Genomic DNA, 23,586 nt, shown 5'->3' on the forward strand with positions numbered 1-23,586 from the left:
CTACTCACGTTTTTTTTTCTAGTGCTCTCTAAACGGTTATAGAGATAATTTTCAGTTGTAAATATATGTAGCTGAGTAGATAAAACAAATTTGTATTCTCTTCGCGATCCCGTTATCATCCACCATAAATTTGCATTGATATATTAGAAGAAAATGGGAAAGTACTACTTTGAATAGAACGGAAACGCGTTGGGTTTTGACATGAATTTTCATTATTACCAGCATATAGACTTAAACGACCTAATACCACAGATATCTCACAGAATACATGAAGTGAATTTGAAAGCATAACATTTTAGAAAGAAAATATTTAAAGAAATATAATAAAACAAGTTACAGAGATATTTTCACCCCCCCCCCCCTTTAATTATTTACTTTGAACGACTGATATTGTTTTGCGATACAAATTTAAAAATCCTCATCAACGATAATGAACAATGAATAAGCAATGATTAAGCTTAATTAATTCGCGTTGACATGAATCTTTATTGTGAAAGTTTGAAGTCGCCAATTAGAGAATACTTTTGTGACTCTCAGACACACAAAAGAGATATTTCCATGATTAAGAAATCTATTGGTTTGTTGAGTCGCAGTTTCTCAAAATAAGAAATAAGACTCGATACAATGGAACTCAATTCAAAATGAACCCCTATCCACTTGCCTGAACGTGAGCTCGTTATGCGAACGAAAAATCGCCAGTAGGGAGAATCACTCTTATCATTTAATTCTATAGATTATTTGTGCCACATCGGAAATGATTGTGCATATCGGTTGCGAGAAAGTTTTACCAAATAACGTTTGATAATGAATGACACGAGGAAAGGGTAAAACACGTGTGTATTTGCTCAAGTACTTAAGTACGTACCTCTGTCCAGATATAAAAGTACGGTAGCTACAACAGAATGTGGTATTTTAGTTATCTGCAATAACGAACAAAGATGTTCTGGCTCAAAAACAGTGAAACAGTAATTATATTGTTTATTGTAGTAGTGACGATTGGTGTCAATTCAAAGGCGATTGATTATGGTTTGAAACGGAAGAAGGTCGTTCCACCAGAGCCGAAATTTCAAGGCAAATTCGACGAAGCTCACGAGCATCATACTATTGGTATATGATAGTAATAGTAATTGGAAAGCTTTTTGAAAAAAAGAGTGTGTATGTCTAGAATTTTATATTGTTCAAAATAGAATATTAATTAATATTATAACAAGTGCTCCACTTTGGATATTTTCAAATTTAGTTGACATCAAATTGAAAAACCAAGGCAATCATTTTCTCTTAGAAAGCTTCTTCCTTTCAGAAAGCTTCAGAAAATAATGTATTGATCAAATTATGATTGATTATGATTATTTGTTGTTTCTACTCAATGTTAGCTGAGCGCATAAGATCATGGACAGAAAAGGAGAAACAGAACATTTGGGAATTAAGCGGTTTATACGAAGGGGATATAATGATTCATTCGGAGGAAAATGATGTGAAAAATGGTTTGGTAAACAAAGTGTTTCGTTGGCCAGGCGGAATTGTACCCTATTACATAAAGGAAGGGGATTTCGGTAATTTATTATAAGAGAAAAATTTCTATGTTCCATCCTGAAATATCTAAAAATAGGTAAACTAAGAATTAAATAATTATGGAGAGAAAATCAGTTTCAAGAAAAATATGAAAAATAATATATATAATTTTATGATCAATATTTTTCTTAATGAATTTCTCCATATCTTCGCCAGAAGCCAAAAAATTATCCATAATTTCTAAAATAATAATTTTTTTGATCCATGTCTGTTTAAAGTCTTAAAAATTAATATTAATTGACAATAATAAAAGAAATTAATATTTTTAAAATCTTTAGAATCATAAGCAAATTTTCGTTTCGATTAAAGAGACTAATCTTTTGGTCTCCTTTTTTTTAAAAGTATACTGTACTCTTTAACGATATCAATAACATAAACAAATTGCGTAAAAAAATATAAAACGCCAATAAAATGGTTAAAGTTCAGAAATGTTTTTATCTTGTATCTATCATTGTAGATAAAGAAGATATTGAAGTAATCGAAGGTGCTATAGAGGAATACCATAAAAATACATGCATACGCTTTCGACCTTACAAAAAAACAGACACCGACTATGTCACTATAGAGGGCAAAAATTCAGGATGTTGGTCCTTGGTTGGCAGACACGATCGCGGGCAAGTAGTGAACTTACAAAATCCAGGGTGTGTGCGTCATGGTGTGGTCGTACACGAGCTGTTGCACGCATTAGGCTTTTATCATCAACAAAGTGCCGCGAATCGTGACGAATGGGTCAAGATAAATTGGGAAAATATACAGTCAGGTAATTGATCGGTGATCTCGATGATGAACAAATTGAATGAACAGATGCAAAGCTTGGAGAGTTGAGATTTTTATTCAGGCTTGTTATGATTTACTTAGGAAAGGAGCACAATTTTAATAAATATGACAATAACACTGTCACAGACTATGGAATCAGTTACGATTACGGGAGCGTAATGCATTATAGTTCTCACGCGTTCTCGAAGAATGATGAACCGACCATTATACCAATAGTAAGTAATTCAGCAATTGAATTTTGCGAATCCAATACTTAACTCTTGTCTAACTTACTCGTCGTTAAATGCTAATGATAGAACTGATTGTCAAATACTACGAACGAATTAGGTAAATTTGGTATGAATTTATCGCACGTTTAAAAAACTAATTTGATTTCGATTGATTTTAAATTTAGATTTTTAAGTGGAATATCGATTCTTTATAGTCTTTTTCGATTACTACCCTCTCTCGAGTTTTTCGTTAGTCTTACCCTGTCTGTTAAGTATATTGAAACGACTGTTTGATTAAAAGAAAATCATAATTTTAGTAACTTTCTATTATCTAATATCTTTTTATTTAAATATGTGTATATAAAAGTCAGAAACTTTCGTCATTTAAAAAAATATTAAATCTATCTTGTACTTTGGTTTAATTGTTGTAACAATTAGACAATAGTTTTCGAAATTTTCTTTATAATTTAATTTTAAAATTCAAGGATAGTTTTATTACCAAGTATGTGCCATAATAAACCTAAAATTATTTTTACCTAAAAGACAGTTGTTTTAACATACTGTTCGCAGTCTTTTATTTTTTCTATTCTTAATAGATCGCATCACGTAGAATCATGTTAAATAATTTTCGTATCATGCAGAAGGAAGAAGCGGAACTTGGTCAACGAAAAGGACTCAGTGGCAAAGATACACAGAAGTTGGAAAAAATGTACAAAGAGGAATGTCAGAATCGACAAATGAATGAAATTAATGACAAAGACGATTCGTGGGATGATATATCTATTGACTGGTCATTTACCAGGTTGGAACATAAAAATTGATACTATAATAGGATTTAGTTCAGCTCCGTGTTGAATAATAAAAACAAAAACAATGGTAATTTGATAAAAAATATGACAATATTCATATTTCTTGTTGTCGAGTACAAAAAAAGAAATATTAAAGTATTCGAAGGAAAATACGCATCAAGTAACAGGATTTTGTTGATTATAGTACACCAATTCCTTTAATTCCTTAATTGCATCTTCAGCGGCCTAAAAGTATATCTCGTATGTATTCACGAACCTACATTTTAAACCACCACTGGTCCAAGTTCTTATCTGTTTTATTTTAATCATAGTTTTATTACTTACAAGCCTCACACACTGATCACTGTCAACAATTAAACTTTCTACTAAATTCTTCAGAGATTTACACCAGACTTGTTGCAAAGCTCTACAAGAAAACCTGGCCAAGAGTCTAATCAACTGACAAGTTCTCATTCTGACTATTGCTTGTCGATGTGTGAGCAGTTTATCTAACTGTTCTATCGGATTTCCTTTTTGCGAAAAAAGATATTTTACATTACGACGAAGCAATAATAGAAAATAAAAAAGAAAGAACATAATAGAAATAAAGAAGCAAAATAAAAAGGAACTAAAATAATAAAAATACCAAATCAAAATATCTATCATCTAATAATGGGAAAAGGAATGATAATTTTGTATTGACAAACTTACCCGATAAATGCGAATGTAATACAACTTTTTCCACGAGATGAGCATTTTCTGGCTGAGAGCGCAATATGTTGCTTAAAATCGCAACAAGATCTATGACTACGCGTGCTTTTCTCTTTTCCAAACTTAACAATTGTTGCAATAACGTTACTCCGTTTACGATATAAACAGCGTCGCAGAATTGAGTGAGAAATTGTTGTCGATTGTAAACTAATCTGCAAAGTACAAGCATCATGTATTCCAAGGTTTGCAGCTCGTCCGCGGATAACGTGGATGCTGATCTGGTGTTTGCATTTGTCGGTTCAGACTTTTTGTCCACTTCAGATTCGGCACGTTCAGACATTAAAAGTTTCAAAGAATAAACGAGGTTTGGCACTACTCGAACGTCCAAGTATACTTGCATGATTTTCTCAAGAGAATCTTTCGTCACTGATACGACGAATGGCAAAGACAAAAGACAAGCAACGTATTCAACAACTCGACAACTAGCTGCTGGGTTTCTTAACGGTGATACAAATACTGATACACAATTTTGTTGAAGCAATGATCCTACTTCACCGTCCATGATCTCCTCCATGGATCGTTGTAGAAATGCTATCCATTCTTCGTTTTCGATCGGCCTATCAACGGCTTTTGGATTCCAATCGGGTATTCTGTTGTTACATGATATTCCAATGTTAGCTGAATTGTGTCTTCGGTTACTTAGTTTTTGATTATACGCGTGTTCGTCATTTTCACAGTCTCTTTCAGGGTAAGTTGTCTCGACTTCTCGAGGAACAATTTGTTGCATGAGATTCAATTTACTTCCATCGTTCTTTTCTGGTTTTTCTTCTTCCGGATGTTGTCTCAAATTTTGTTCATTCAAATGATTAGGTAATTTCATATTTGACATCTGATCAAACGTTAAGATGGTTTGTTTATTTGTTGAATGCCCAGTATTTGGGCAATCACTTCGACATAATGCATGATCCGCTGAGAGTAAATCACTTTTCAATGATGCTCTTAAACTAAGATTTCCTAATAATACATCGACGCTAGTGCTGGAGTCTGTTCCGCTTGGCTCGCTATGTCGTAGAGTGTAACATTGGTTCATTTCATGATGGCAATATCCGTGTGATAATGGATAACGTGGATGCGATATGAATGGTTTCTGGTGACGTTCTTCAATCTTTCTTTCGTGCTCTTGCAACTTTTTAATAGCTTTTTCTAAAAATCTGCGTTATATTTATATGAAATTCTTATTTTCTAAAGAAAATAATGTCTATACTCAATTTCACAAGTCAAGATCAATTTTATGAAAGGTTTCTTGCCTCAATAATAGTATTAACTAGTTAATTCTAAAAATAGCAAAAGTTTGAACCAGCAGAATATAATTAATTCTTGAATTAACTAATTAAAACTAGTATTAGAGGAAAGATTTTTTAAATATTCACGAGAAGATTAAATTTTGATGGAACTTAGATCTTATTTATAACATATATACTTTGACTGATGATCAGTAGGTTGCATTGCCAAATTTTGTAATTGCAACTGTTTTTCCCTAGCTTGACTCACAGATAGAGGTGTAGTGAATGGCGTGGGTCCAATTTCGCCTATTATTACTATCCTATTTTTGACAAAAGGATGGTCTAAAAGAGCTGGCCATGTTAATCTTTGAGAAGGATCCTTTTGTAATAATCCCTACCAATAAAATTGTTGTTGATACACAAGCTAAAATAAAAACTTTTCAAGGTTTATAAAGGTGCTACAACCTGTAGAAATTGTTTACAATTCTGGGAAATATAATCTGGCCATTTTATTGCTTCAAATCTTATTAATCTGACTAAATGTAGAATAGAAGTTGTTTGAAAAGGTGGAGATCCTACAACTAGTTCATACACAATACAGCCCAAAGACCTAGAATTAAAATGTTCTGCATATTATATATATGCTTTGCTAAATATTGTGAAAGTTGTTTACAAAAATTAACACACCATAAATCTGCATTATGATCATAAGGACGTTCTTCTATAAGTTCTGGAGCCATGTACAATGGCGTTCCCTTTATAGAAGTTAAGACATGTGTCCCTGTACTCATACTGCGAGCAAACCCAAAATCACATAACTTTGCCACTCCATTGCTTTCTAAGAGTACATTTTGTGGTTTAAGATCCCTAAAGCAGAAATAACTATTATTATCAGGAAACATAGTTAAAGATGAAATATCAGACCTGTGTAATACTCTGTTGGAATGCAAGTAATAGAGTGCAGATACAAGGTCACAAGCTATTACTTGTGCTCTCTGTTCAGACAGACGACCTGCTTTACCTAATATTTCATATAATTCCTTCTCTGCGTACTCAGTCACAACAACTATCTGAAGAAAAGATTAGTTATACTTGGTAAGAAATGCATAACTGCAAACACTTTCTAAGAACAATATCAATACCTCATTTTCTGTTTCAAACGAATCAAGCATTTGTACTATGTTTGGATGATGAAGATGACGTTGAATCTCACATTCCTGACGCAAACTTTTTAGTTCTTTGAATGATCTACCACGCTACATGATTTTGTTTGTATGAAACGAATAAAATATACAAAATTATAAAACTAAACAAGCAATCATCACCGGAAGCTTGGTGAAATATTTACTGCGTTACCTTCCGAATTACTTTGAAGGCTACAATTTCACCATCAGATCGTTTCTTTGCTTTGTACACTTGTCCAAACGATCCCTCGCCCACTTGTTTTAAAACTTCGTATTTTTCCATAATCTTATTGAATATACGCGCGTACATGCGCGTCTGCGTACATACTATACGTATATTAACCACAGGTTATACAAATATGACAAGATAAATCAATAGCTTTTTAAATAAGAAGTATAGTATATATGATACATGGATATTGTACGTACTTGGATTTGACAAATGACAAGGCACTCGTTTGGTAATGCGTAATGGACTATAACTATATCTATAGTCAAATGCAATGGGACACAATATATTCTATTCTACGCTATATGCTATGCAATAAAATACACCATAGCTGAACCTAACCAAAATTTAAAGACCTCAAGCACAAATAAAGCAAGTTATGTAAAAAAATATTGTTGTTAAATAATAATAATTATTAAGGTTAGTAAGTTAACTTATTGTTGGTGAAATGATAATAATAAAAATAATATATTTTCTTTATCCTATTCTATGGAAAAGGAAGAAATTGTTATATGGAGATAATTTTATTTATACAGAATATTTTGCAAATCAATAATCATACAAGGTTAATAATTATAATATTAGTTTTTCATGACTTTCTCGACGATCACTACTTCGTTTAGAATAGGTATTATTATCGAACGATTTCTCATTTTTACGAGATTTTTTATGTGACCGCGTAGATCCGTGTTTACTTTTTCTATCGTGATCACGTTCCTTCGAATGAGATCTTTTACGTTTATGTTTATGTTTATGTTTTATGTTTGTCTTTTGTGCTTTCGATGATTCTGTTATACTTCGTGAACTCTCTCTTTGTTTTGAATCTTTTGGGTAAGTGGCATATGATTTCTCGTAGTGCTCATATTTCTTATATTGAGAACTACAATTACCGCGACGATCCTCCTGATCTTCTATAAGATCGTCACCATATTTTGATGGAAATTCGTTGACCACGTTATTAGGACTATTATTAGAATTTTGAGCTTCGGTAATAGTTTTCTCATCGCAATTAGTTGTACGTGTTTCTGTTACATAATCGCTATATAACTCCATCTGCTGTTGTATAACTTCCCTGAGAACCTCTATATGAGATTTTTTATTTGTATGCACACCCCTGTGCTTAGCCCGGCGTCTTTTTAAATTACGTTCTTGTATAAGCAATTCCAAGAAGGATAGTTTCTTATGTTCTTTATCCTGGCTTTTTCTGAAACAGTGTTTAAATATATTACAAAATACTTCGTATACAAGGCTCAAAAAGTACATTTTGTTTGTACAAACTTACAATTTCTGAATATCTGTAATATCATGGCCAATGTCAGGCTTGATTGTATTTGAAGTAACATAATCATATAAAACTTTCCTCTCATCACACGTAAAATCTGTGAAGATTCTATTGGATGTTCTTGGAATTAATCGCTCATCCGAACCTATCATCAGTGTTAAGAATTCATGTTTTGAAAGAAACTATACATTTTAAACATAAATAAAATAAGGAAATATAAGGAATTTAATGTTATTCAAATATGTGGCAAAGAACATGAAAAAGGATATATAGAGCTTGTGCCAAGTAGGACATTCATAATTTGCTGCAAAAAATGGAGTGATTTAAAACTTGTAAAAATTTCAGGACTGAAATTTCATATGCAATATACTAACCAATTTTCAAGGTTGGATGTTTCTCTTTTTCTTGTTGTAAAATACTGTTTTGCATCTTAGAATCTATGATTAAAACAAGATTCATTATGAATTATATTATTTGAATTAAAAATTGCTTCTTATAAAATTCAATACATACCTAATTTTATTGAGGAATATGAGTTTGATGGCAAATTTGACTCAGGCAGAGGAATATCAAATTCATTGTAACCTTCTTGTTTCCATTGACAGCACTCCAAATGTCGATATAGCATTTTTTTACTAATTTGATGAGATGACTCGTATGGACAAACCAGCATATTATCATTCTAAACAAATGCATAAATAAAGTAATTTTTGCTTTAATATCGATGAGATATTGATATTAATATTAGAATACTTACATCAGCTTTTATACTTTCCATCGTCCAATTTAAAGAAGAGGTAATTTCAACAATTTCTTGATGTATTTTTTTTGTAAAGTCATCTAAATTTTGGCACTGAATTTCACGTTCGTTCATGGCAGAATTTAGCATTCTTATTTATTGTTAAAAACAGTTAAATACAATAATATTTAATTTCTTATTTTCATTTATTGTGATCCGATTGTAGAGACATCTAACGTGAGTAAAGGATAGATATCACCATAGATAAAATATGGTGTAGATGTGGCATCTTGTGGGATTTTGCAGTAAGTTAACGTAAAGTCATAAATGCAAAATAGTAGTTAATAAAAACAATTTTATGAATAATATATAAATTATTTGCCTTATTTAATAAACTAGTTTCAGTTAAAATAAGTATCTTTGAAATAGGCGCGTAATAATATCGAAGTTTACTAGCAACTATTTTTGATATCCAATCGCAATCGATATAATTTCTTCTAATCGATCCAGAACATTGGGATGTAACGTAAGAATTTAAATTTTAAGCAGGAAGCACAGCAAGAAGAATCGTCCAGAAATTATCAGGTACAAACTATAATCAATAATTTTTAGAGTTGATTTAAATTGTCAAATATGTCTAAGATTAAATACACTAAGAATTATTTAAAAATTTTTACGTATGTATAGTCAATTTATTCAACGATACGTTTTGGTTTTTTTTCGTTTTAGATTAATTATGAAGAAAATGTTAGAGCATAAAAGGGATATTATAGAATTCAAGAGGACTAGAATTAGTGATAAATTTGTGAAGGTATGATAACATTTGATTTATAGTAATGAAGACGTAATTAATCTCGTTGGTTAGAAAATGAGTTAGCATTGAGTAAATTCTGAATTTATCTGCAATGTTTAAAATGCTACATTTCCTACAATTTTGTTCAGTTTGGTTTTAATTTCAATAATTGTTAATATTGCAATATTTGCTGCAAACAGTGGGTAAAATTTAAAAAAAAGGCATTCGATAAATCATTGAGTATATGAATAAATTCGTTTATCAGTGAAGTCGATATTATACCAAGAATTGGTATAATACCAACAATAGATTAGAGTCACGGACAAAAGTAATCACAAACTAAATGGAAAATTGTCGTGTTTAATCTGTTATAACTTTATGAAAGAAAATATAAGAAAATATTCACTTGATCTCATTTTAAAGCATAAAACATTTAACAGAAATTATAACAGTTTAAGGTATTGACAATTTTTCATCAAGTGTGTGAATATTATTGTCCTTTTTTAAAGAATTTCTCATGAATTTTGTGTATTTGATTTAGACCAGAATTTTTTACTTTTTATTCTTTATTTTATTTTTTATTCCAAGTTATCATTTTGTGAGAAATGCGCGATTACAGCGCCCCTACGGTGAAGTATGGAATACACTTCCTACGATTCTCGAATCGATATTTTTCACGATCGAGTTTTAAGCGGGTAAAATGGCGGAAGGAAGCACACCTCTGTAAAGAAGAAAATTATTGTCTAGAAAAATCATTCAGAAAGTGCTATCCAGAAATTCTTAGGTAAAAATTTAAATCAATATTTGTTAGATTTGTATTTGTGTTGTGAATTTTTAAAATAAAACATGCATTTTTGCTTGCTTCAACTCAAGGTAAGATTTAACCAAATAATTATTACATGCAATCTTCAACAATTAATGAAATAATGGCATATGAACATTTAGACAGAATATATCATGTTAAATACAATATAAAATATAAAATATAATTTTATACCAAAATTTAATTTCAATTCTAACCAATACAAATATTGTAACCTTGTAATACGGCTGACTTATTATTATATATTATTATATATAATATGCTTTTACTTCTATTATAACATTTTCTACTCATTTATTGAATCTTTAACTTCATATACTGCGTAATTCTTGACAATTCTAATATTAAATTCAGCAATAATTTATTAAATATGTACGTATTTAATGGCTGAAATAATAATTCTACTGTATAATATAATACAATTTCTCATGTCTCAATTTAAAATTAACGATTTATCATTAAGTGTGTTTAATTCCTCGTTCTTTTTTAAGAATTTTCCATGAATTCTTTGATTTAGACCAGAGTTTTTTATTTTTTATTCCTAGTTAACATTTCGTGCGAAATGCGCGATTACAGCGCCCCTACGGTGAAGTATGGAATACATTTCCTACGATTCTCGAATCGATATTTTTCACGATCGAGCTTTAAGCGGGTAAAATGGCGGAAGGAAGCACATCTCGTCTGTAAAGAAGAAAATTATTATCCAGAAAAATCATTCAAAAAGTGCTATCCAGAAATTCTTAGGTAAAAATTTAAATCATTTGTTATATTTGTATTTGTGTTGTGAATTTTTAAAATAAAATATGTATTTTTGCTGGCTTCAACTAGAGGTAAGATTTAACCAAATAACCATTACATGTAATTTTCAACAATGAAGGAATAGTAGAATATAAACATTTATTAAATAAAACATACTGTGCTAAACGTTATTTATAATTTTATATCAAAATTTAATTTCAATTCTAACCAATATAAATATTGTAACCTTGTAATTGACTCATACATGTATTTTTTTATATGCTTTTACATATACATTTCTATTGTAACATTTTATATTTATTTGTTGAGTTTTTAATTTCATGCTGTACAATTTTTAACAATTTTAATACTAAATTTAACAATAGTTCATTAAGAATGTATGTATTTAATAGTTAAAATAAGTTTTAGTGCATAATATAATATATTTCTCATTTCTCAAATAAAGTAAGCCGTAGGCCTTAAGTCTCGAAATTCGAAACAACAACACGAACAGAATGTTTATGTACGTCCTGTTATCGTTCGAACTCGTTCGTTCAGGATCACCTTATCCCCTCTACTATTTTCCCAATTGCTTGACGAGACGTGTCGCGGTGTGTCATTCGGCTATCGAATTTCGAGACAACAACACGCGTTACGTGTTAGATTTGTAACTTTTCCTAACCTATCGATGGCGTCCACTCGATAGCGTCGCTTTTTCGACACTCTTTTACTTCCATTTACATCTCGTTAATAGTATATTTAATTAATATACGTGTGTTTGACGATTCATTAAGAAACTAACAAAATCGAGTAGAATTTTGAAGCTTCTCGTACAGATTTTTCTTCGATCATCGATCTCACTCTTACAATTACCAGTACCTTGCCTCATACGCTTTTTTAATAGAATTTAAAGTTGATTATCGTTTCATTATTTGCCTTCATTTGACATATTTGTTCTAACTTTTGGTTTCTTTATGTACAGGTTATTCCTTCATTACAAAGATAGCATAGAGTGCATAGACGCCACGATCATTATCATTAATGAACAATCTGATGAAGTTTTATGGAAAGTTGGTAATATTTTATTCATCTTAGGTAACATTTGCTATATAATTTATATATATTTGAGATACAATTCACAATATCTAACTTCGTAATTATATGGGATACAAGAATAAAAATAGAAAAGATTAAATCAATTAATATTTTATTTTGAATATAGAAATCGTAGTAGCTTAATGCTATATGCTTTCAAATGGATATATATTCTTGTATTAGATTATTAAATCCAAAGCTTTCGTACTTTATTATACTTTGCTACAATATACTTACTTTTTTTGAACGTTGACACTCAATTGAACGATTCAAAGCAAGACTTCATACGTGTATGATTTTCTAAATACATTAGCTGTGAAATTTTGATTTATGCAAATATTTTTGAATATTTATAACACGACGTGATATACTACTAATGTACATATCTCATACTTTATAATGAACATTCAGAATACAATTTCTACAGATATTTCTGCAAATATTGAGAAATACTTTATAATTTCTCCAATTAATATCTTTAATTCATATTCAAGTTTATAATTATTCTATAGAAAAATAGCAGTATTTTCTAAACGAACGTACTCTTTGCCCTCCTCCTACTAATCAGCTTTATTTTCAGAAAATTTTTGTGACCGCGCGCAATGCGGTCGGTAGAGCCAGTGTTTGTTGCGTAATATTTTAATACTTGTCTGAGCGAAATGGCTCTTATGAAATAAAATTATTAATTCATTTAAATTTAATTCGCGAAGTTAGAGTCAGTGAGTTCGCCGATTGTTACTTAAACGCGCGCGTTGATAGTCTTTTTTTTTTTTTTTTTATATATATCTTGTTCAATACTTTCGGTATTAGAATCAGTGCATAATCAGTGCGCAATCAAGAGGATAACGCCTCTCCAGGAAATCAAGATCGTAAGTAGTTTATATATTGTACTTCATTTTATTCAATTTTTCAAATTCAACAAGTACATATAATGTTTAACGTTTTGTTACAGACCTTTCACATCAGCATTAATTTTTTTGGGGAAAATCCAACAATGGCTCTAAAGCTAAGAATGTAAGAATCTTTCATTATTTGCAACTTAAAATTTTGCTTTGCTTTTAAATACAAATTCTAATGTTCAGTGTTTTGTTACAGATATTCTACCGTCTCCACTTCCCCTAATCCTCCGAAAATCTTATGATACTTCAAAAGCTAAGAATGTAAGTTACTTTAGGATATTGTACTTGAAATAATTCTCTTCTCTATAGTTTTCTTTCTATTAAAGTCGAATGTAAAATTATAACTATAAAATAAAAATACTTCAAATTATTAGTCTCAATTTTTATCATTATTAAAATTTAAATTTTCACAAATAACACTGTCTCTTTATAAATAATATGTTTTATGTTTTTTAAGAAATTTTCCACGGCGTTCACTTCCACCATGGAATTCTCATTGGTATCTACTTGATGAGGATCTTCACGATAACTTTTCCTGATGCAGTGCAGCATTGATCTTCACATCTATCACGTGAGTCGCATGTATTTATGTTCCTCCGGTCACTCAATCATGTCGTAGGACGAAAGGTCCGAATCGGCACGAGTGACTGGTTGTATACGTAGAATTTTTGATGAGCATAGTGACCGCGGGTATTTCTTATACCTGTGAGTAGTAACATTTTTTCAGGTTTTTTATGAATTAGATCAGGATAGAGCTTCTTGCACATCGCGACTTTAACAGTTAATTTAGATGCGTACGTTTATAGTAATTGTTTATAAAATCAAAATATATTTATTACAAATATTACAAAAGTAAAATATCCGTATTAATATCTATATGAAATAATAATAAAAAATAAATATTTATAAATCATCATTATTAAAATGATTTCATTTGAGCATTTCGTAGTAGAGAAGTCAGATACCCTCTGACTTCGTTTCTATGAAAGATGCAGTTATTACTATTAATACGAATAATATATTTTGTTATAATAATTACTGATTAATAATTATTATAAAATAATTCCCAGTTTCACTTTCCCTTTTATGATAGAATTGAATGATTGAATTCCATTAGATTTTGAAGTATAATAGATGAGAATTCTTTTCGTAAAAAAATGTATAAAATTTTATGTGCAAGGAGATACTTCGCGATAGGCAGATTTTTGAATCAAAGCAACAAGTTTGAATACTGTTTTCGTATTTTCGAAAATGTGCTTTGATGAAGAAATCGCCTGAGATTATTTCTATTAATATTTAATTTGGAGTCATTTGTTTGATTTTGATTGTTCGAGTCAATTGTCAGATTTCATAGTATCTTATTTTAATAAATTCAGTTCTTGTTCATTGTCTTTATTCTCTTGCAATTTCAATAATTTCTGAAAGAGTAGAGTCATTAGAATTTGAAATAAAATGATATAATGGTCCGTTTAGATACAAACTGTATAAATTAATCATTTTTTTAGTTTAGGATTTTCAGGTTTAACCCTTTCCGTGTTCATTGTCAGGATCTCACTCACGTGCTCAGGTGCTACTTGGGTGGGTGAAAGACATTGGGCACGATGACCATAGTTTGTAATTTCATAAATAATTTCTCAGCGACTGACAATGTGTTAGCATATCGTGCACGACGTATTTTCCGCATGTGTGTGTGTGGTTAGGATGTGGAACTGCGTCGTTTCTAATCTATTCCATTTATTATAAGTTGAAATATTTAAAATATTTATGCACTAATTTTAAGTGTGAATTTATCATAACAATACATAGTAAATACAGTATAATTATATTATTAATTATACTTTCAATTATAATAATGATTCCAAGTCAACTTGCACATGTAACTTCTACAGAAATTACATATATGTTTATTCAGTTATTAATATTTTACATATAACTATAAATACAAACGTGTTTTAATCACGTTTTACGCAATGATAGCTAGCCATTGTCAGTCGATTTCAGGAAAATGGTACGTAAATTAGAGTGTGAATGTTGTGTGCGACACTCGGGTGTCGGAGGCGTCCCGGGATGTCCTCTCTAGTGTAGGCTTTTGCGCCCGAGTGTATGTGTGAGAACCGTGGAGCGANCTTTTCGCGTGTCCAACCTGTTTCAGGAAATCTAATTTGAAAAATCGACAGTGAAATTGGTACAAATTGAGCATGCCATTTGTTTCTGGTTTTACTCTTCGATTTTTCGAATTTAGTATCGCGGTCGCGGTCGTGGATAGGTCGCGAGTAGGTCCCGAAACGAACGTTTACGTAGGTGTTGCTCGAGCACGCACATGCGAACGGACAACGATCACTATGATCGATGGTCGTCCATGTGCAATTGAATCAGCTTTCGCGATTTATCTTTTTATTTCACCTTTATTTTTTGGTTTACGATTAGAAGACTCGAGCTACATATAAGTTTCAGCGGGCATTGCGCTCGAAGAAAGAAAAGGCTAGAAGCCGAAGAGACCCGGCAAACTGCCACGAAGAGGGTCGCAACAAATGGCTTCTTATCCTCTGGATCATTTAAATGACTCCAGAGCATAGGAAGTCATTCTCGTTACTACTTTGTCACTATGCTCTTTTAGTATTTGTAGTTGTATCTTTTTTTTTTTCTTCATCATCGTTCATCATCGTTTTGGGCAAATCGCGGTTTTTCTTGTCAATGTTGCGAAAGATTTATTACGGTGTAAATTAGAGTTGCGAAGAAATGATAATCGCGTTTACTTTAGAGTTGCGAGTTATGGTACCGCGATTGTCTTTTGCAATTTTGATTGTGAATTTTTAAAGTTATCCTAGAGTTTTATATAGTAAAATTTGTCTTGTTTTCTATTGTTTTAAATTAGATTATAGAGTCATTGCTTTTAATTAATTTTAGAATGTTAGAATATTTGAATATTAGTTTTTTGTTCATATAGCAGCTTTTATATTCTTGATAATAATTTTCATTGAATATATATAGTTTTAGAATTAGTGTTACGATATTGTTCCATCGCGAATTCCAATTTGTTTCCCTCTTAGTGTTGCGATAATGAATGATCGGGTTTCTTGAAGTAGTGTTGCGCTTACAAAATGCCCAAATTCTTCCATTGAATACGTGGAAGGATGTTCCTGCTCCTGGATCACTCATGCAGCTACAAGAGCTGTATAGAGGTGGTCATCTATCAGCAATCTCTAGCATAGTTGCACTGGACGCGTCGCAATTAGTGTTGCGTATTTCTAAAGATGAGTGCATAGATTAATAGCGTTGCGTACTTACTTTCGGGAGTTTTGAATATGATGAAGCACTCTTCGCGTTTGATTTTGAAAATTTCCTATTTCATAGTTAAAGCTAGTGAATTAGTGTTGCGAAATAAGATACAATTTGTTGCTCGGGTTCGTATTGTAGATAATTGTTCAATAATCCTTCTGGTTATTGAGTAGGATATGCTTGTTTTTTAGTAGTCCTTCTGGCTACTATATCGCGGTTTTTTTCCAGTGGCCCTTCTGGTTACTGTATCGTGGTTTCTTTTTCAGTAACCCTTCTGGCTACTGTTTTAGATTTTCTTTGTCAGTATACCTTCTGGTTACTGTGTTAGGTTTTTTTTTTCAGCATCCCTTATTACATACTGCGTTTGTTACTGAAAATACTGCTAAAAAATATATATTTCTTTATTCAGTATAACTTTGTTACAGGTTTTCGCATGTAGAATTTTATTATAAATTTAATATATGTACACATATGAAAGTATAATTGATTTTACTTGTCATATAGTGAGAAAACTATCGCAACAAAATATTGAAATATTACAAGGAGAGTTTGAAATTCTTCTTACAAAATAGTTAAATCATAGAATATTAGCTTATTTTGAAATATGAATTAGTATTCAATTTATTGTTATTAATAATAATAATGAGTGCTCGTTATCAGAGTTATTTTGTTATAATTTTTTCGATCTCTTCTTTTATTTATTCTAAATATTTCAATTATAAAGTAGAATTTTAAAAATATTTAAATTTAGTATGCATAAATCAAAGTTTATGCGTGATCGTTGTTTAATGAAAATCTTGCAATGAATGTATTTTGCACAATTTTTTCTATTTGTTTTATATAACGAGTAAATGTGATATCAATTGATTCTTCTTTCATGTTTGTATCAAAAATAAATTTAAAATTTTTGACTTGTTCAGTTTAATTCAAATCCAATTACTAGAGATTCTTGTTTTCAAGAAAATTCATTTCATAATTTCGAGTCAACAGAATAATTTAATACAATTAATAAAGTATAATTTTCAAGTAATATCTTGACGATGACCTGATTTTTTTTGTATGTGTAATATGTCTTCATTGCAGACCTTTTTATTTTATCTTTTTATTTAAATTATAATACTAATCCAATATATAAGTTTGTTTCAGATTTATTAATTTGCAGAAAGTCACAGAAAAATATACAGAGATATGTACACTGAAAATTGAAAAAATGGAATATAAATTAAAGAAAGTGACTTAAAAAGAAAAAATTATTACAATAAAATGATGTTTCATTCAATTGCAAGTCATAATTATATTTTACTAATCTTACCCAGTTTCTTAGATTTGTTACAGGTACAGATTATGGAATCAACAGGAGAAGATTTCATATAATACAACAGATTGAAGAATCGTCAAAAGAAGATATTTACTTCATATAACATTCACTTCATTTCTTTTTAATTATATTTATGTATTTATATAAATAGAATGAATGAAAATCGCTAAATACTTTTTGGAGAAATGCTAGACCAATTTAGAATAAATTAAATTTAATTAGATAGATAGTTTCAAATTGGGTGTTGTGTTGTGTTGTGTTGTGTTAATTTTAAGTTAGTTTTCTTGGTTATTAGATTTAAGCTTAAGCATGGTAATTCTAATAATATAAGATGCGTTAGTCTTTAAGTGCATGCATGGTGAAGGGTAGTTAATATTAATTTACGTAGGATCAATAAAATTCTATATGAGACACATTTTGTCTTTTTAACTATAGTCGAAGTCTCATATAGAGTTATATAGTTAGTTTAAGCTTCGATAGAATTTCTGCTATCACAGAAATTTAGCTTTCCGCGTCGGTTTTCCTTACAGCTCCTTTTATTGTCTGATTTGCACAACGATCAATGTATTGAACGTTTTGCAAACGTATAATAGAAGAAGCGTTTATTCACAAATTTATGTTTCAAATTAATCAATTTTTGTTCGCAAAAGGAGGGTGGATGGGCCGCGGATAGGGTGGGTCTCCACTCGCAGCACCTCCACGTGGTGGGACCTGGGCAATCGATATTATTTGACATATAATTACTAATTGCATTACTATATAGCTAATAATTGATTATATAACTAATACAGTTATTAATTATATAGCAAGTAATACGAGCTGATTGGCTGCGATCTTATGTAGATGTTTGTATATGTAGGTATATAGGTAATTAATTTGTAAGTGTGTAGAAAATATTTGATTTGTACACTTTTGGAAAGTCTAGGGTTAATTATTTTTTCTGCAACAATTATATCTGTAAATAAGAGGGTTGTTTTTTCTTCTTTTTTAGTTCTATTCGTATTACATCGGACTTTTTATAAAATTTGTTTGAGCTAATAGGTTCTTTAATTTTTAAAAATTTAGAATGATCAATCCTGCGTAGTCAGGATTCGTATCACAAACGAGATATAGACATTCAAAATCATCTGCGACCGTATGGATAAATTCGTTCACCAGTGTAGTCGGTATTTCATCGAGAGTCGGTATACCAACGAAAGATTAGAGTAAATTATCGATTACAAACTGTGTTATCAGTTATGACATTTTTTCTTATCGACGCTAGATATTCTGTCGTTTTATCCTATCTAATCAGCAGTTGGTATAATTGAAATTATATATCTAAAATTATTTATATTTGCATTATATTTCGTTCGTTATTCAAGAATCTTTGGCGATTATGTTTCTACAGATTTTTAAATATATAATTCTGATCATATTCGTTATTTCGTATGAAAATCACGGAAAAGCAATTTATAAAGATGTATTTAAAAAATACTTCAAATTGAAGCAAGAAAGAAAGTAGATTGAATGCTTTCCGACCTATTGCAAACCATCGAATGTATTATCTGCAGTAAATGTCCTCGATAATAGTTCATAATACGCTTTAATGGTGTACTCAGGTGTGGAGAACTCCTGTTATTTACCTTCGAATTACTACGTGCACCCTAGGGATTTGTTACTGATATCGCGTTACAATAAAATTTTCATTCATTTCTTCAACAAAACTGATACAGACGTTTTCATTGTCAACCAAATTTCAAAACAATGTTTTCGCGTACCATATACACGAGCACAATTTACCTGTAGACTTCTTAAGTGTAGAATGATCCGATAGTTGTAGACACGATTAGTCCCCTCGATCCAAATTTATTTTGACAAAGTAAAATTCACACGTTGACGCGTGGCGCGGTACGTAGGTCTCTTCTGAGGATCAAGTGCATCGAATTCGTAGAACGTAGACCGGATGAAATTCGTTTGACGGTTCCGAGCGCGAGGAACGCATACACCAATGAAAGCTCCGGCAACCTGACAGTTAATCGTAGGAAAATTCAAATACGTAATGATCCTTTCCCGGTCCTAAGGAGTAGACGTAATGTGCGTATATTTACTTTAGTACCCACCTGTTGCCGTAACCCAGTTTCTTACATATACCACCCGGGAAGTTTTTCAACTTTCCAAGGATTCCTGAAATTCTCGACCTTTATGCTATATTTGCCGGGGAGGACAATCGAATTAGAAGGCGTTGCATTAATGGTGTACGTTGATGTCGTTGGAGAAAAGTAGGGAATATTAATTGTTCTTATTATTTGTTCTTCGAAATCGCTAAAAGTTGTGAGTTTTAGGTTTGGGTTAGGCCTTCTTCTATGCCATTCACGAGTGGCTTGTCAACGAATCTTGATTCGTTGTCTGTGAGTTTTCATGTTCGATTTTCTGCTTATGTTTGATCAATTGCAATAACGCGTTTATAGTCATTCTAATGTATCTTATAAATATGGGAACAAAATGACCAAATTTAGTATCTGGAGAATAAATATTGGGAGGAAAAAGATCGTTAAATAGCAAGCATTTTGTTTTCTTTATACTAAAAAATTGGACAAATGAAAATATACTTTCAGTCAAAAATCTTAGGACAAGTATATATATTTGTTTCGAACATGGGAAAATTAAATGATACTGTATGCAACACAAGTTTTAAAAACTGTCTACGACAAGTACTGAATATTAATAAAACTTTCAAATAGGAGTTTAAAGGAAATGTTTGTGCCTCGTTTGAAAATATTTTATTATTTCATACCAGTAAAAGTTATTTGATTGTTTTTGAAAAGAAATTTTGGTATTGGAGATGAGATAAATTTCAAATAAAATTCAAAATTATGAACACAGATTGAGAAATGACCAAAGTAATTACTCTCATATAATTAACTTTAGTTTAAAGAAGACACCTGGAAAGAAAAAAATCAGCGAATAGAAAACATTTTCTTCAAATATTGTGTTGAAAAAGTCACAAATTAATTGTGTTGGACGCAGTTTCATAAAAAAGATACAGCTGTTTTAATCCGCAGTATTATTTTGTTTATTTACAGAGGAAAAAAATTATTAGTTAATCGTAGCTATTTAAAATCTACTGGAACTAACAATTATTTTAAAAGTAGTGAAATTGTAAGCAGACGAAATAAAATTTTCAGCACGTGGATACACGAGTATGCAAATTATACGAGGATTATATTGCAGAGGATTAAATTTATATCTGTATATATCTAAAAAATGTTTCCATTTTTGAAGATCAACTTTATGACAAAATTCGTGATCTATCGATTGAAATAAAAACCGTGAGCGTCATTTGTACTTGTGTCTAATTTGCATAGACATCCACAGTCCAGTCGTTAGTTTGTTCGTCAACTTGAAGATTGAACAACGAAAAAAGACACCGTGCTATATTGTTAGACGATCCGACAGACGTGCACAAGCAAACTATAGTAAAGGCCGGAACGTACGAAATACGTGATAATAATAACGATCTTATTTCGATAAATATATCCGTATAAATAAATAGTTTAACAAAATGAACAAATAGCTTGCAAACAGACGAATGAATAGATGAAAAGATGGATGAATAGATAGATAGATAGATAGATAGATAGATAGATAGATAGATAGATAGATAGATAGATAGATAGGTGGATAGATAGCGGGCAAAAGAGGAAGAAAGAGAGGGACATGGCGCGACGCGTCATTGCACGTGCACGTGCATTGATACCGATATTTATGCCCGCCAGTTAATCATGTCAAAGTCGTTTGATTTGTCGTTGGCTTTTATGGAGGGGAATTAAAACGTTCATTTCGCCGCAGACACTCGGCAACAGTGTGCTCGTCCTGCTAGCGTTGCTGGCGGGTGTTGGTTGGTGTGCCGGTGCGTTGCCTGGGCTGTTGCCGCGATTGCTCTATGAATTATTTTCTGGACAACCCTTGCCCGGTGTAACAAAAGGGTGGGAGGGAGGGCGGAGGGGGGGGGGAGCTTTTTGGAAAATTACAGTATCTCGTTTACGTCGAAAATTCGTATCTGTGACGTGTCCCGTCGTGTTTCACATAGATGGCTACAACTTGCGACTCGATAAACCATAAACGAATGAAAAGTATCGCGGCGGCGCGAAAATGAAATTCGAAAGTCTTTTTTCACCCGTTCACCTCCACGGGTTCGGGAATCCGAAATTACGGGAACAGCGGTAATTGATAGTTCTCGCTGTGCTTCGCGAGTCGGGCTACTGTTTATCGCAACAGTTAAATTGCATGGTTAACTTCGTCGCATGGTTGGACCTTCGTCCTTGAAACGGCGTTTATGGAAAAGAAGTTGCTTTTGATGGGTTTAACGAAAAGGGTTGTTACGATCGCGTTTTACCGCTGCAGTTATGATGGGCGTCTGACGAATATACTCGCGAGAATTCTATCTGTCTGATCGCTCCGACGTATTCGTAAGATTATGGTTGTGGTAGAACGTGTTCTGACGAACTGTCGCGTCGTTTTGACAGATGAAATATCCGAAGACCGAAATGTTTCGTAGCAGCCACTCTCGGGAGGATCTATATTAGAGACCACGGTTTTTGAACTAAAATACACGTGATGGAGACGTGTCACGTGGAACTGAAGTCGACAATTACAGTTGAATCGATGTCACAATTCTTGAATTCTTGATCGAGCTTTAAAAATGATCTCTTATATATATGTAAAATTAGAGATGTAAATATCTCTCACTTTACTTGCTAGTAGATGTGCTAGACGATTGACAAGTCCTGTGTATTGAAGAGATTAATGTGTTTTAATACACGTGTGCACGTGCCACATGAACGTAATTTAATACACAAATTTCAAGGAATTAAAGATACAGTCGAACAGTACTAGTTTGTATCGCGTCATATAGTTTTGATCGAGATTAAGATTCCTTCGTTTCTGGCAGCTTCAATTTAACTTGATTGTATGTATATATTCTACACAGTAGAATATATATATATATATATATATATAGGTATAATAGAAATACATGGGTATTAAAAATATATGTAATGTATTAAAAATTACATCGAGATCATTACAAGATTATACATATACTCGCCAAAATAGACATTCACTGCAACCATACCTCACACGTAAGATCGCTCCAGACACGTTACGATTTCCGATCGTGATCGAGTATGCAAAAATACGTAACAGATAGAGATAAAAGAATGACCGATTGACCCTCGTATCGTATCGCATCGCATCGTATCGTATCGTTTCGTTTCGTATCGTATCGTATCGTATCGTATCGTTCAAGGACGTTTATCGTCAAATGTTCCGACGATGGTGAAAATTCTGAAGACGTGTGGACAAAGTTAGTAGGCGGATGGGCGAGAGGGATGGCGGGGGTGGTCCCTTGCGTATCGACAGCCGTCCGTCAAGGTGGTCGGTGACACGCGAAGCTGAACGAACTAGAGAAAAAGTCGGAAGACCCGACATTCTCTCAGTCTCTTTCTCAGTCACCCTGAGGATCGGTCTACCGAGAATACCGAGGCGAAGGGGACAAGAATGTTGGCAAGAGCGAGAGAAAGAGAGAGAAAGGGTGGAGAAAGTAAAAGGGGGGTTCGCGAGGAAGGAAAGAAGTAGAGAGAGAGCAGGCAGGCGGGGGAGGGGGAGGGGTGTGGTAGAAAGATGGAAGGTGGAAAAGAGGAGGCAGTAGCAGTCGGCATCAGCTAGGTCCGCGCACTTCTATCACGTTGGGCGAACGGGCGGACAGCTCCGAGGCGATTTGTCTTTCATTTCGGGCTAATTTATTGCGCCCAAGCAGTTCCCCCTTTCTCTTTCTCTTTCTCTTTCTTCCTCGCGCGCGCGCGCACGTACATACAGACACATAC

General features: G+C 32.1%; 3 protein-coding genes and 1 long non-coding RNA gene across 6 annotated transcripts; 2 read left to right on the forward strand and 2 right to left on the reverse strand.

Moving 5' to 3' along the window:
* Positions 1-873: 873 nt before the first annotated feature.
* Positions 874-3,531, forward strand: LOC122533051 (zinc metalloproteinase nas-13). The gene is made up of 5 exons (XM_043662397.1): positions 874-1,107; positions 1,374-1,553; positions 2,030-2,332; positions 2,431-2,564; positions 3,200-3,531. Exons 1-5 carry the CDS (start codon positions 939-941, stop codon positions 3,377-3,379), a joined length of 966 nt encoding a protein of 321 aa, XP_043518332.1. The 5' UTR covers positions 874-938; the 3' UTR covers positions 3,380-3,531.
* Positions 3,439-6,834, reverse strand: LOC122533043 (serine/threonine-protein kinase fused). Of its 2 annotated transcripts, XM_043662386.1 has the most exons (9): positions 6,697-6,834; positions 6,483-6,596; positions 6,265-6,410; positions 6,028-6,207; positions 5,806-5,950; positions 5,538-5,734; positions 4,058-5,268; positions 3,692-3,876; positions 3,439-3,592 (listed from the first exon to the last, which is right to left on the reverse strand). In XM_043662386.1, exons 1-9 carry the CDS (start codon positions 6,832-6,834, stop codon positions 3,524-3,526), a joined length of 2,385 nt encoding a protein of 794 aa, XP_043518321.1. In that variant the 3' UTR covers positions 3,439-3,523. The 2 variants fall into 2 exon arrangements, with proteins under 2 accessions (XP_043518321.1, XP_043518319.1); XM_043662384.1 differs by having other exon boundaries at positions 3,439-3,876.
* A 427-nt stretch (positions 6,835-7,261) lies between these two features.
* Positions 7,262-9,024, reverse strand: LOC122533050 (U11/U12 small nuclear ribonucleoprotein 48 kDa protein-like). 2 transcript variants are annotated; one of them, XM_043662396.1, is made up of 5 exons: positions 8,793-9,024; positions 8,549-8,717; positions 8,410-8,472; positions 8,036-8,180; positions 7,262-7,954 (listed from the first exon to the last, which is right to left on the reverse strand). In XM_043662396.1, the coding sequence occupies exons 1-5, from the start codon at positions 8,922-8,924 to the stop codon at positions 7,327-7,329; spliced, it is 1,137 nt and encodes a 378-aa protein (XP_043518331.1). In that variant the 5' UTR covers positions 8,925-9,024; the 3' UTR covers positions 7,262-7,326. The 2 variants fall into 2 exon arrangements, with proteins under 2 accessions (XP_043518331.1, XP_043518330.1); XM_043662395.1 differs by having other exon boundaries at positions 7,262-7,957; positions 8,793-9,021.
* A 209-nt stretch (positions 9,025-9,233) lies between these two features.
* Positions 9,234-10,290, forward strand: LOC122533056. The gene is made up of 3 exons (XR_006307637.1): positions 9,234-9,359; positions 9,504-9,585; positions 10,187-10,290. It is a non-coding gene; the product is annotated as an uncharacterized LOC122533056 (long non-coding RNA).
* Positions 10,291-23,586: the final 13,296 nt, after the last annotated feature.

Source organism: Frieseomelitta varia, unplaced genomic scaffold, assembly GCF_011392965.1.
Source record: "Frieseomelitta varia isolate USP_RPSP 00005682 unplaced genomic scaffold, Fvar_1.2 scaffold_491, whole genome shotgun sequence".
Taxonomy (NCBI): Eukaryota; Metazoa; Arthropoda; class Insecta; order Hymenoptera; family Apidae; genus Frieseomelitta; species Frieseomelitta varia.

Excerpts from the sequence above, each read along its gene's own strand:
- LOC122533051 (XM_043662397.1), top strand. The coding sequence starts at position 939 with ATGTTCTGGCTCAAAAACAGTGAAACAGTAATTATATTGTTTATTGTA. Across the intron at positions 1,108-1,373 it reads TCACGAGCATCATACTATTG|CTGAGCGCATAAGATCATGG; the intron begins GTATATGATAGT and ends ACTCAATGTTAG. Across the intron at positions 1,554-2,029 it reads CATAAAGGAAGGGGATTTCG|ATAAAGAAGATATTGAAGTA; the intron begins GTAATTTATTAT and ends CTATCATTGTAG.
- LOC122533043 (XM_043662384.1), bottom strand. The coding sequence starts at position 6,834 with ATGTACGCGCGTATATTCAATAAGATTATGGAAAAATACGAAGTTTTA. Across the intron at positions 5,951-6,027 it reads GATCATAATGCAGATTTATG|GTCTTTGGGCTGTATTGTGT; the intron begins GTGTGTTAATTT and ends TTTTAATTCTAG. Across the intron at positions 5,269-5,537 it reads CCTACTGATCATCAGTCAAA|ATTTTTAGAAAAAGCTATTA; the intron begins GTATATATGTTA and ends AATATAACGCAG.
- LOC122533050 (XM_043662395.1), bottom strand. The coding sequence starts at position 8,924 with ATGCTAAATTCTGCCATGAACGAACGTGAAATTCAGTGCCAAAATTTA. Across the intron at positions 8,181-8,409 it reads ACATCCAACCTTGAAAATTG|GTTCGGATGAGCGATTAATT; the intron begins GTTAGTATATTG and ends CACTGATGATAG. Across the intron at positions 7,958-8,035 it reads ATTACAGATATTCAGAAATT|AAAAAGCCAGGATAAAGAAC; the intron begins GTAAGTTTGTAC and ends ACACTGTTTCAG.